The 13,402-nt window shown below is 37.8% G+C and overlaps 1 protein-coding gene across 2 annotated transcripts in view; it reads left to right on the top strand.

The window, feature by feature from the left end:
* LOC111218122 (dehydrogenase/reductase SDR family member on chromosome X-like) overlaps window positions 1-13,402 on the top strand; it is a 30,733-nt gene that overhangs the window by 643 nt on the left and 16,688 nt on the right. Inside the window, exons 1-3 of one of the 2 annotated variants that reach the window (XM_022740245.1) lie at window positions 60-312; window positions 738-845; window positions 10,386-10,454. In XM_022740245.1, the coding sequence (XP_022595966.1) occupies window position 312; window positions 738-845; window positions 10,386-10,454 (178 nt within the window). In that variant the 5' untranslated portion in view covers window positions 60-311. Of the gene's footprint in view, window positions 1-59; window positions 313-737; window positions 846-10,385; window positions 10,455-13,402 lie in introns of those variants that run through there. The other variant, XM_022740246.1, reaches the window with a different exon arrangement.

Here is a 13,402-nt window from a genome sequence, read left to right as displayed (position 1 = left end):
AAAAGTGCAGTGCATCGTAAATGGATTTCACAGGAATATTTTGTTTTGTGTTGGTGTTGTGACGCGATGAATAAACGTTGGTTCAACAATGATGCATGCATTTCAAATTACTGCCCATGGAGGAAGTACACGCATCTGACTCAAAACCGACTACAAACCCGACTTTGATACATTGATCCTTCCATGTTCATCATCATATGTGAAAATGTGAATTATCAACGCTTGATCAAATAAGCACTGCCGTACTTATTAATGGACTTGATTCAAGATAATAGAGGAATCGGGCTCGTGTGTGGATATTGCCTTTTTATAGTAAGTAGGTTTTTCTAGTAAGTCAGGCTCTTACTAGGTCAGTTTGTCAGTAGTTAACATTTCATTCAATACCCATCATAGAAGTTCCACCATACTATGGATAAATAGTGATTTGTTATTCTTCTTTAGGCAGGAGGTTTGCACTTAAGTGAAATTATTATTCTTGTAATTTAGGAACATTAAAGCAACTCTGTAACTGTAGATACAACTGTAAGATACAACATTCTTTAAGAGAGAGAAAGAAAATTATACAGTGGATACCATAGGAATTTTAAAATCAAAATGTAGTCCTTCTGAGATTTGCAGACCATCTTCAAGTCTAACAAGGACTTCTCAAGTCTTGAAATAGTGGCCCATCTTGAAGCAGCTTTTTTATCAAATGACATTCTCCCTTATATCTGTGTGTCCTCTTCTGCCTCTGCCAGTGATGCCCAGACAAGATGGCAAGGTTGCCATAGTGACAGGAGGAGGCAGGGGAATCGGCTATGAGGTAGTCCGCCACATGGCCAGGCTGGGGGCACATGTTATCATAGGTACAGTATGAAGCACCACACAACTGACACGCAAACATGACAGGAGATCCAAGCTTTTAAGAGCAGACACGTGTATGACAGAGATAGTTCCCAAAAGGTTAGCTTCCATCTGTTTACACTTAGATTTACAAAAACAACAGCATCAATAATAATAATAATAACTTTTTGTGCTTAATAATCACTAAATGCAACATAAAAATTAACGCAATAAAACAAGAAACTAAAGCAAAATACTATACAAATTAAACAAAAGAAAATGGATGGAGCCTGACGCATAAACCCTTTTGAAAGTCTCCTATCTTTCCCAGCTTTTGCTTGATTTTCATAATTTTGAAAAGTCAGTCAGAGTAGCCTTATCTCCTTTCTCATTGTATGAATTCTTGAGAGTTTCCAGGAGAAAATATTGTATCGGGCTGAAAACCAGGGATTTATGTGGAAGGACTCCAGCTATCCAGTCAAATGGATATCTCAGAACTTTTCTATTGCATTACATTTGCTTCGGAATGGGAGGGAAGAAAAGAGGGATTTTACTGAGTAAACTAGATTTGAAAAGTGAATATATTCTGGTTATTTTGACTTTACATCACAGAAGAATATCTCCATAAAAAGTAAGTTGTGTACAGGTAAGAAGCACCAGCCAAAGCAACAAAGTTAACAAAGCAGTATAAGCAGTATAAGCAGATGTGAAACTGTTGGCATAATAACCTTAGAGATGATAGTGAGAATGCCCCAATCACTGCTAAATTGTCTTAAATTGGTTTTCAACTGGCTGATCAGTAGTAACACAGGGAGAACTGAAAAGACTTGTGTCAAGCTGTGTAGAGAAAGAGATGTTGCCAGCGTGTTTAGTTGAATCACTGTCTACTAATTTGAGAACACAACGAAAACTTCAGTTAAGGGTTGATATGACTTTAGCAATTAACACAGTAATTTCCCAAAACTGGTCCCCTTTTACTTTTAGTTTCAGACTTTTGTCATATATCTTAATCTAGACAATCAAACTAACAGCACTGTGTGGTAGATAACAAAAAGGAAAATTGTAGAAATACACAATTTTATGAATCGGTTAAACATACCCTTTAAGAGTGTAAATTCATATTTGCACACAGGTTAACTCTACCCCACGTGGTTCTCCTTACTGTTGTCCTCATGTATAAAGTAATAAGTCCTGTACAGCTGAATGGAGATGGGTCTATGTTGGCTGGGTTACAGTGAGGATACAAGCCTGCAGACATATCTTTTTATAATGAAGTAATTTGTATTGTACAGTGAACCAAAATATTGAAGGCATCATCTGTGTGTGCCTACTTAAAAGCCTGTCTCTGTCAGAAAGCCTTAATTAGTATCAGACGGTCAACAGTGCGTTCAGATGCCTCTTGACACCCTGCTGATCCGTCTTAAGGTTTGGAATAACATCAAAACAGTTTGTTTTCATCATGAGGAAATATGTGTGATGCTCCACTGTGAGATAATGTGAAGACATTTTGAGTTCTGCTGGGATTAAAAGGCTGTTATCAAACTGGGTGTTAAATACAAATTTAGGATTATGAGATGCTTTCCTGCATAAAACAAGATCTGGTATTGTTCCATTAATTATTCAGCAATATTTACTGTTGGAAGATAAATGCAGAACAACAAGATCTTATAAAGGAAATGGCTGGTATGCTTTATACCAGTGGTATAAATGGTTTCTTGTAGCATCTTTATGAAACAGATACAGATACTAGATGCAAAGTGTACATGTGAATATTTAAATATTGTGAAAATGTGCTGTACAACAGCAAAGAGCATTTCTTACAAATTGAATTCATAAAGAAATCACTTGATGATCAGATTGAGACATTATTATCAGACATGAATGCCTTTTTCAAAGGATTTGTGTAAATTATTAAAATAAGAAATGATACACAAGTCCAGAGTTTATACCTGCTGCCATCAAAAAAGTTTGAGACGAAAGACAGATAAAAACAGTGATATGATAAATATTCACAAGAGTATGTATGTGTAGTATATGTGTGTTAACTACATATAGATTAACAGATGAATCAAGTCCCATATTTAGTTGTAGCTATATATCTCTCTTTTTTCCATCCTTGAAGTGCCACCTTGTACCTACTTACCGAGGTGATGTACTACATCGATCACTCCCTCATTCTGTATCCCCAGAGCCACCTCCTGAAATATGTTGATCACCACACCTCTGATGTCTTTCCTGTCTTCCTCTTTAGTATTGTGCGATTTAAGGCTTCGTCTGTGATTAACGGTTCAGCTCCTTCACACACTTGAGCATTTTGTTGAGCCCTCTGACTCTAGGCTCTGAAGTGAATTGCTCTGTGCACTGTAAATTAGTTTTTGGCCGAGGAACATGTTTTTTTCTCAGACAAACTGATTTGATTTGATTTGAAGACCATCTACAGTATATTGGTGTCAAGTTCTCTGCACCTTCTAGACTGTGAACAGGACGAGCCCCTCTTTAAGAAAGTTTCTACCCTGGGTGTAATGTGACTGACATCATGTTGATGTCAGTGAGCTGACACAAGGAAATTTGTCTGGAGTAGTAATCTCACTTCTGGTGTATGGTATGTGTACAGAAGTTAGCTAGGATGCTTTGTTTACCTTCATGTTATATGTGGGTATTTGTTGTATTCCTGGGCAACGTCCTCCAATTACTGAAGACTGAAAATGCTTCCCTTGGCTTCTAAACAGAAACATAATCCCTCTTTTAATTGTGGAAATGATCTGGACAACTACTACCAGTTTAGAAATTTCGAGTTTGTAATGAAAAAAAAAAAAAAGAAAAGGTCCACATTACTCTGTTTCTGCACACAAGGACGTGCTCCACACACGTGCAGTTCTGTCTTGAAATCCTGGTGGCCCTAATGCTCAATGTTCTCATTGAGGTCCGTGCTGATCCTCACAGACATGAGCAGTTTACAAAATATCTGTCACTTGGACCCTCTTGGCTTTGCAGTGGGAGGAAGTATAATCTGGCCTTCAAAAACCAAGGTTGTTCTGCTTTTCCAGAGGCTCCAAACTATAATTCACACCTTTATTAGAGAGATAACATGAAAAAGGACACACATACAGATAATCGTAATTATGACGTGAAACTGACCAGAAATGAACCAGGGATGCTGCAGCTCATAATCAGTACCCCTACGACACCAAAGCACCTCAAGTGTATGTTTTTGCATAAATGTAAATATGAATATATTATTACAGTAATTATCCTATGAAAAAAGTGTGGTTTGTCAATTAAAGTTTGGTAAAACAACTGAACAATAGCCATTCAATTGAGCTGTTTTGGTGACATCCCTAATCATAATTTGCCCAACAGCATCAGACAAGCTTGTTATAGCCTGCTCCATTATATCTGTAGTTTTCTGTATATAAATGTTAGTGGTAAGATGACATCCTGTTTAATCGTTTGTATATTTGTGCGTAGTTTTTTTGTCTGGAGGGTTCTGCTTGGGATTTATTTTTTGATGAAGTGTATTTTCCTTCTCATCTAACATTTCTCCTAGCAACACTCCAGAACTGGCAGCACAGCTAACTGCCATTAGCATCTCCTCAAATGTAGACTGGGGGTTGATGTAATTTTTACTGTGCCCATTAAAGTATCATGATCAGGTTTTACTCTTTAGTCTCTATTTGTGGTGAACAGTTACTGGGTTTGGTTTCATCTTACCTCAATTGTCAGGTCATCTGAATAAACCACAGAACTCTCTGTGGTACCGGTCATGAGGGCCATTTCCCTTGTTGGCAACATAAAACAGCTAAACAGGGACTTTACATTAACTGGATCACCATATTTACAAATTACAGAGCGGTTGTACCTCCTGCCTGGGGACTGCAAATGTAAATGAACAGATTAACAGATAATTAACAGATAATGCTATTAAACAGTAAGTAATTTAGGTTGTAGGTAGGTAGGTAGGTAGATAGGTATGTAGGTAGATAGATAGATAGATAGATAGATAGATAGATAGATAGATAGATAGATAGATAGATAGCAAAAATATAGCTCTAACACAAAATAAACCCAAGTGTCTCAATACACAGTACATAATGTGCAACTTGTGCAAACTATAAACTGCAAGTTGTGACAATTCTCTGTTACACAGAGGTGCAAAGTTGAAAAGGGAAGTTATTATATATATGGGAAAGATTTCTTGTATCGGTCCTTGTGACAGTGGTGCTGAACCTGTCTGTCCATGATGGACAGTTTGTTCAGTGTCCTCCTCTCATCCACCACTATAAAGGAGTCTGGTTTGCAGCCAATTACTTGATCAACTTATTCAGTCTGCTGGTGTCACCGGTTCCGATGCTGCTCCCCCAGCAGACGATAAGACGCTGAGGTGAACCATCGTGATCTCTAGATTCAGCACCTTGGAGAGAGCACGGTCCCTCCTAATGACACAGAGTTTTCTGTGGTGAGGAGAACTGCTGATAAACATTCTGATACTGATTTCATCTTTCATCACGTCACTTAATCATCTGTCAGTTCAGCAGCATTGTCATTATGTGTAGCAGACATGGAGACAGGCTCCACAGTTTTTCAATTAAAATATGATATTATCTGCTAATAATAGAGTTATTAGATAAGAATATCCACCCCAAGCCCACTGCCAAACGTTGGTATGGTCTTTGTGGTATTTGGTTGTGTTGCTACTAAAGTTTAGACTACTGTATGCTACTAAGACATGCTGTCCAACCACTTAAGGAAAAAAAACAAGGCAGGGTGAAAAACCTGCCATTATAGGGGGTGGGGAAAATGTGATATCATTTAAATATGGGTATAAAGGCACTCATCTTCAGACATCCTCTCCAGGGAGATATTCATAGTATTGCACTGGGTTGTACTCACAAATAATTGTGTAACAAATAAAAAAACAGAGCTAGGGAGAGAAACACAAACCGAGTGTACTTTCTCACCTGTGTAGCTGGACAATCACAGTGGGAAATGGGTGTCAGTATAAGATTGCCATTTTCAGAAAGTTACAGAAATGGTTGAACACAGACCCCCTAATCCGACTTCAGGAAGGGGGAAGGGGGTTTCTAAGGCCGTCCCTCCAACTGATAAGCACTTCTAACAGAGTGTACTGGCCCCTTAACATTTCATTCTTGTTATTGGAGCGTAGTCCTCTGTGTTTATTATTCATTCAGTCATCGAGATTTCGAGCACAACATGGTTGAACCGATTTTATAAAGTGAGTAAAGCTTTTAAGATCCAACATGACCCATTTGTAAAGCAAAAAAAAAGGGAAATTCAAATAACAGTTGATAAGATCAAGGGCCTGTGTATCACCATCGTCTAATAATACTTTTTATTTTTGACATTGCAGCTGTCCAACTGTGCAAAGTCTGCCTCAAAGAAGCAGTCGGGGAAATATGAGGAGGAAATCTGGTGGTGTGGTGTTACCTTAAGTAACATTCAGTTGAGGTGGTGGTGGTGAATACTAGACAGGGATGTTTTTCATATACCATGAAATTGTTCAGTACATTTTTTTCTCATATATAAAAACCCACTTTGGGTGCAGGACATTACTGCTCCAAGATGCTGTGCAGAGAACCGCTGTATTTTTTTTTACACAGTTGACTTCCAGGGTGAGACTGAATTTTCAATTCAGTTCACGAGCTTCAAAACTTTGAAGAAAACTCTGCTTTATTCATTCAGAGTGTATACTGCAAAGTCAATGTCAGAGTATCCTTGGAGACGGTTTGAACAGAACATAAATGAGACTTGAACACTACGTATGATTACACACACAAAATCAATACGTGAAGAACTTTAAGTGTCTGTTGTAGACCCAGACAATCCTATGTGTATTGAAGCTGATCACACGGGACTCAGAGTGTGCCTCCATTTCAAATACTCTTGAGATAATTCATGAAGTGAGGATATTTATGGTAAAGTGGATCCCTCTCTGGTAATGGAGTGGATGCATATTTCAGGTGGAGTGGTAGCATAGTGCTCGTGTGAGAGTTTACGGTTTGAGACTCTGCAAATGCTGTCCAATACCAGAGATGGATATTAACCAGTGTGCAATTGAGCTTTAAATCTTTTTGAGCAGGTTCTGATGGAAAGTCAATATTTTTAGATCATGAAACTAAGATTATTCTGTTTTGGAAAATGTAATCTTTGCTGCAGCAAAAACACCAGTAAATCCTACCATGAAAAAGAATAGAAAAAATAAGAAAATGTAAAATTTGAGACTTTACTAAAATGGCAAATGTGTGCAGTATGAATGTCTTTTTTTCTTGTGTAATTCTGTTAATCTTTTACACACATTTACTTGAACATGATAAACTTTATTTTTCAAACAAACATGGACAGAACAGTCATGGTGGACTTAACTACCATGACTGATGCAACAAGGACATGAAGCACCTTGATGCATCAGCTTTGTCATGGTTTAAAAAAGTCAAAGCAATAATGCGTGTATTAATTTGTAATTCGGATATCTTAAAGAAATCAACATTTACAGATTTCTTCTCTCCTTCTGTTTCCTAATCAGTGCCGACCTCTTACATTTCATGAGATCATTTATGAAGGCCACTGGCCATGACAGAAACTGTTTAGTAACCTTTTAATAGCTGAATGCATTAGTTCATTGCTCTACTCTGAAAAGTGCCATTAAATTAGGTTTTCCATTAAATAACACTTTGTGATATGTGGGATTGATAAATTGGACTCACGAAGGAGTCTTTGTTTTCTGAATATTGACATTATTGCATTTGCTGAAGTGGAAGTCTCTGGAGGCCAAATTGGTTACATGAGACTTGAAATTTACCAGTGAACTATCAGTCATGCTGCTGTGATGATTGTTTTCCAGTCTCATTAACCAAGAATTGTGCAGGTTTACCTTGGGAAATGTACTTATCCATTTATGCCAATAAGCAAGGGCTTGTAAGTGGTGAGAAATTACCTTCTTGTAGCACTGTCGCATGGAAAGGCTGGGCAGCAGGGCACACAATAATAGGAACCTGTATTTAATATGAGATTTCTCCACCACACATCTTTTGAAAAATTGTAAAAAAAAGAAAATTATAAAAAAAAAACTGCATTTTACACCCAAAGCCATCGGTTTTGGTCTGCTAAATCTGAATCACAACTAGCTGACAGTCTTAAGTTTGCATACTTATTATCTGCATGGTCCGATCATTAAATTAATGATTAGTAAATCTGCATTAGCATATCGAAATATGCTAGTTTGCCTTTAAAGCTGATGCACAGCTTGAACTTGAACCAACTTTAAATCTCATTTTCATGTTTTACATTCACATTAATTCAAAGATAAAGCCATATTTTACATGGAGAGTTAAAGGAATATTTCAACATTTTGGTAAGTTTGCTGATTTGCTTTCAATACTAGTCATGGCTACACGTTATGTACAGCTCATCATAAACACTGGAGGCAAAGGAGATCAGGACTACCCCTACCAACAGCTCTTATGATGAGTAATTAACACAATGTATCTCATTTCTGAGTAACCCATACTTGCCAACCAATTGCTAACTACAATATGCAGCTAAGTGCAGTGACTGAGTGCACCATCTCAACATGTTGTTGTCACAGTGAAGTTGCCAGGTTTGGTACCATCGTGCCTGTGAAAACTTTTGCATCTCACCTGCACATTTTGTCACTGCGTTGTTGTAAAGAGAGCAAGTAAGCATATTTCAGAAAATGTTGAACTAAAGTATGTACAGTATCTTACAACTTTCTTTGTCATGCTCAGTTTATCCATTTGTTCAGCTGCAGCAAGATTACTTAAGTGAAATAATTAGGTTACATTTTCAACTCCCAGCCCAAAATATTTAGTAGGCAAATTATTTCCTCAGGGCATAGTTTTAATCAGTGGCTATTTTAATGGAGAGCTTTGACCGAAAGTAGTTGTGCAAAAATGTGTATTTAATGATATGCAGCGTTCTCATTGACTGTTGGTCCATGAGCAGAGAATCCAATTGAAGAGCAGCTATTTGTGTAAAAAAAAAAAAACAAACAAACAAAAAAACTGTATTTGTGTGCAGGATCAGTGTGTGTCTATCCTGAATGTGTGTGTGTTTGTGTTACCCTTGTGACACGTCATCCTGAAGAGACACATCTTTCAGCCCAGCCTGAACCGCAGTGCATCAGGGTAAATGATGCTGTGCCCTTGAAAAGGCCTGCGTGATAATCCAAGATTAGTGTCTCTGTGTGTTGGTGTGTGCAGAGAGGAAATGAGAGTGTGCGTGAAGGCTATTTGTGTTTATGAGTTTGGGTATAAAGAGAGTTTGCACGTGTGTGTGTGTGTGTGTGTGTAGTCATTCGGTGTGTTAGTAGCAAGTCCTCACATTTGAGAAGTGGGAACCAGCTAACGTTCAACTAATGTTTTATGGATTGACAAATCATTTAATTGACTGATTGTCAGCTCTAATTCATAGGCAGTGAGGGTAAAATTTTATCTGTATCTCTATGTTTTTGATATTGTGTGTGTGTGTGTGTGTGAGTGTGTGTGTGTGTGTGTGTGTGTTTGTGTGTCCCGACATGCGTACATGCAACTAACTGTTTTGGAATGGTTCTTTTGAAAATGAGGGTCTGTAAATTAGACACAGTCTCTCTGTCTTCTTTCTTATATTTTTTTCCTTCTGCTTGTAATTTCCTTCATCCCTCTTTAATAGAAGCAGAGTTCATTTGTATGCAGACATTCTCTGTAAACAGTCCTGAGTCAGAGAGTCATTGACTGCATCTTTCACCAGGGCATCTGCTCATGTTGAAAATATTAAAATATCTAATATACTGTATCTAATGTTCAAGTAACTACACATTTTTGTGAAGTTTCGCAAACACTATTATTTAACATCACAGCCACACATTAGGTATTGTCAAGATTTTATCAATACAAATCACTCATTGATTTGTGAAGCTAGCTCACTTGCTTGTCTCCCTTCACTGGATCGTCTTACTTTGATGCATATTTGGTGTAGTAGATATTGTCTACTTCTTGTCAATACATGCTATTTTGAGTTGTATCTGAGTACTATGTGAATGCTCTGGTGATCTCCTTATAAGACGAAAATACTAACAACAAGGATTATGTTGATTCACAACCGGTTTATCTCTGGAAGCCAGGTCAAAACAGGACGACCAAGGTCTGCTCTCACTTTTGGATTGCTGGCATCGTAGTGTCACTTAACAGCAGCTGTGAACTGTTGTTGGATTACTTTTTATTTTAGATCTTATACATATTTTATGGTATAATTAACTGTGCTTTTAAAGTACTGTGCATTCTTTGAAACGGGTTGCAAACAAGCTCTTCACTGAAGCAGAAGGATTTACTCAAAATCTTTGTTAACATTCATAAATGTTCCTCAAGGGCTAAACGGTTGAATTAGGAACTCTTTTTATTTGAAGGACCCTTCTTGGAAATATGTTTTTATAAGATGAAAGAACACAGGACTGACTAAAGATAGGAAAAACAGTATTTTTTTTTTTTAAGCCTCTAAGGACTTGTCAGACATTGTATTAATCTGCGTGTGTGTGTGTCCTTCTCCTTCAGCTGGGAGGGATGAGCAGGAGGGTCTGGCAGCCGTCAGAAGGATCTGTGAAGAGTACAAAGAGGCCAAAGGTAACATTGCGAACATGTCTATGAACACATGCACAACCGCACACAGACACACAAATGCTTGTGTACGCATGCACTTGTTTTAGTATGCCACTGTTTGAAGATAAAGGGCAGAGCTGCAGCAGTGTGTCCCTGAGGCTTGTTTTTACAGTCTTTACCAGACACACACACATAATTGCACACTTGCAGGTACACACACACACACAAACACACAAACACAGACAGATCTTCCATGCTGAGCATACAATGTCAGGAGTGTTGTTGACGCACTGTGAGGAAGAGGAGGGACACAAGGGGGACGACTATGAGAAGAAGGTGAGGAGATAAGTCAACCAAAATGTGAGAGGGTTGGGGGAGAGACATTGACATGAAAGGAGGCAGAGGGGGTAGGAGAACATGACAAATGGCCAAATATTGGAAAATAAAAAATGAAAAAAGAAAGAGGAGGTGGATGGAGAATGGAGGTGCAGAGGAAGTGATGGAGATGAGAATGAGACGAATGATAGCAACGAAGAGATTTATTACTCCATTGACTAAAGCTTACAGTGTTCTCTGTAACTCCTGTGTTGAGAAATTGATTCGACTGACCTTCACAACACCATAAATTCCACCATAGTCTCATGACTAAGAAGCCTCATAAGTCATCCTTTTCTGTATCAAATGGCCTTGAGTCTTAACCATGTTGCAGGGAGCATCAGCGTCAGTAGCTGTTTACCTCATAGGATGTTTAGAGATTTAGACCAATGCAAAAATCAGTGGTAATTTGATAATTGGTGGTTCAGAAACACAAACTGAAATTTATTTTGTCTTTACCTTTTTTTTTTCTTTTTTTTTCTTTTTAGAGAAAATATGAACTATATGAACTGTATGAACTGCAGGTCAGGAAAGTCCTGAAGTCTTAAAAACAGTGATTTGAGTTTCCGCAGTAAAAAGTCTTAAATTTGATTCATCAAATTCTTAAATCTTTTCTCTTGCATGCTGTAGGCAGTAATGTTAGTTAAAAAATATTTTTAGATAGGATTGCAGCCTGTTGGGAGGTGTTATACACCTATAAAATATGTGTGGGATTGTTGTGACAGCGGATTATGCGTGCAGGAGGCTTTTCAATCAATTTTTTATGGAATTTCAGTCAGCGTCTTCAGACCGACCATAAACACTGACACTTCTGCCACAGTAGCTGGGAAGCTCATTGTCTTGGTGTATCCATCCATTTTATGCCCTTTATCCAGGTCCCGGTTGCATTATTAAATTAATTATATTGTAAGGAATTATTGTTATGTACTGAAAAAATTCAAATTAAAAATTTAATTGAATTCATATATATATATATATATATATATATATTATTATTATTAATAATAGCAGATACATATTTGTAGGGACAGTGTCAAAGAAAAAAGAACCATTGTGCTGAAGCATTTGTTTTCCACTTGTACAATGGGAGCTAGTTAGCCAAGCTTGAGAATGTTGTTAGCCCTAATATGTAAAAGTCTTTACTTTTGTGCATGTTATTTTAAGCCAATGTGTGCTATTGGCAGGCTCCTGTACACTCACTGCTCTGTGTCTTACATTACTGACAGGAGGGTGTCTAGCTAGCTATGTCTTTCTTTCACTGTCCAAACTCCAACAGGCAACACATGCTCTAAGTTTGTTTCAGCCAATGCAGTTGCCCGTTCACAATTGTTAATATTTAATAACAGATGGTGCAGTGTTTGAAACCCATTACTGAAATCAAAAGACATTTTAGAGACAGGAGGGGGTTTAAAACATTGCTATTGTTTGTTAGTCCAATTTGTAAGCACACAAACTTGACCAGGATCATCTGATCTGTGCCTGCTAGACTGTTGGAAATAGATTATTTTTGTTCCTTGCCACTTGGATATTTCACTAATTAAATGACAGTACCGACACCAGCACCAAAAATTCATGCCCACTGTAAAACAATCAATACATGTATCACTGTCACTGCAGAAAACAACTACAATTAGCTCTCAAGCGAAATAAATCCTGTTCAAATCACAAACATCAGTTCTATGGAAAGCCGGGAGTTAATTTTCACAATAAATTGGTTTTGGTGTGCAGTTTATTTCTTTTCACCTAAATACTAAATTTTTTACTCTTGTAATTGAAAATGAGTAAGTGGTCTTTTCACCAGAGGAAGGTGTTCATTAACTTAACCATCAAATTTTGCTTTGCTGAATTAGAAAGTGAAAAAAGGGAAATTTCAAGGTAATTTTGTTGCCTTTTATGTAAACATGGAATTATATATTAAAAAGTCATTTTAAAAAAAAGCGTGTGACCATATGACTGTTTACCTAAATTTTACTTCATACGGAAGAGGTGCCACTTATTTTATTTTATCTGAGTTTAATTGAATACACGTCTGGTCAACACCACTGAAAAAAACACTGATCATCAGAAAATAGCAAGCCTTCTGATACTGTATATTTTAGTCCTTCACAGTACTTCATAAGTTCTCATTGGTGCAGCTGAATACAGGTTATGTATGATATTAAATGTACCGCTGCCAGTTGGGAAGCAAGCTGTGGTTTGTCTTGCTTGGCCCTGCAGTAGAGAGCAGCAGAAAGCCGGCTGGCTGGGTCTCTGCTTGTGTGTAAGTGGCTGTCAGGTACAGAGACAGCGGCCATGTAGCTGGTGTCATTGAAGTCGATTTCCCTGGACGGGGCCGTGGTGGAATTGATTACTTCTTTTGTAATTGGCAGGCACTGAGGCATAGGGGACAAGAGGGGTGTCTGTAGCCAGATGCTTGTGCACTGAATGAGAATGTGTGGATGTGTGTGTGTGTGTGTGTGTGTGTGTGCGTGTATTTGAGTGCGACAGTAATGGATTCTCATTAGTATGTGAGGCAGGAGCTTTAAACATCTCTGTCCAAACCCCCTTTGGCATCCTTCCTAGTGTTTGCACATTTGTCTGTTATGTGAAATGGGAGA

This window comes from Seriola dumerili, unplaced genomic scaffold (genome assembly GCF_002260705.1).
Source record: "Seriola dumerili isolate Sdu_G_001 unplaced genomic scaffold, Sdu_1.0 BDQW01000052.1, whole genome shotgun sequence".
NCBI classification, from domain to species: domain Eukaryota; kingdom Metazoa; phylum Chordata; class Actinopteri; order Carangiformes; family Carangidae; genus Seriola; species Seriola dumerili.
The sequence above is the reverse complement of the archived record's forward strand: the minus strand, read 5'-3'. Positions and strand labels throughout refer to the sequence as shown.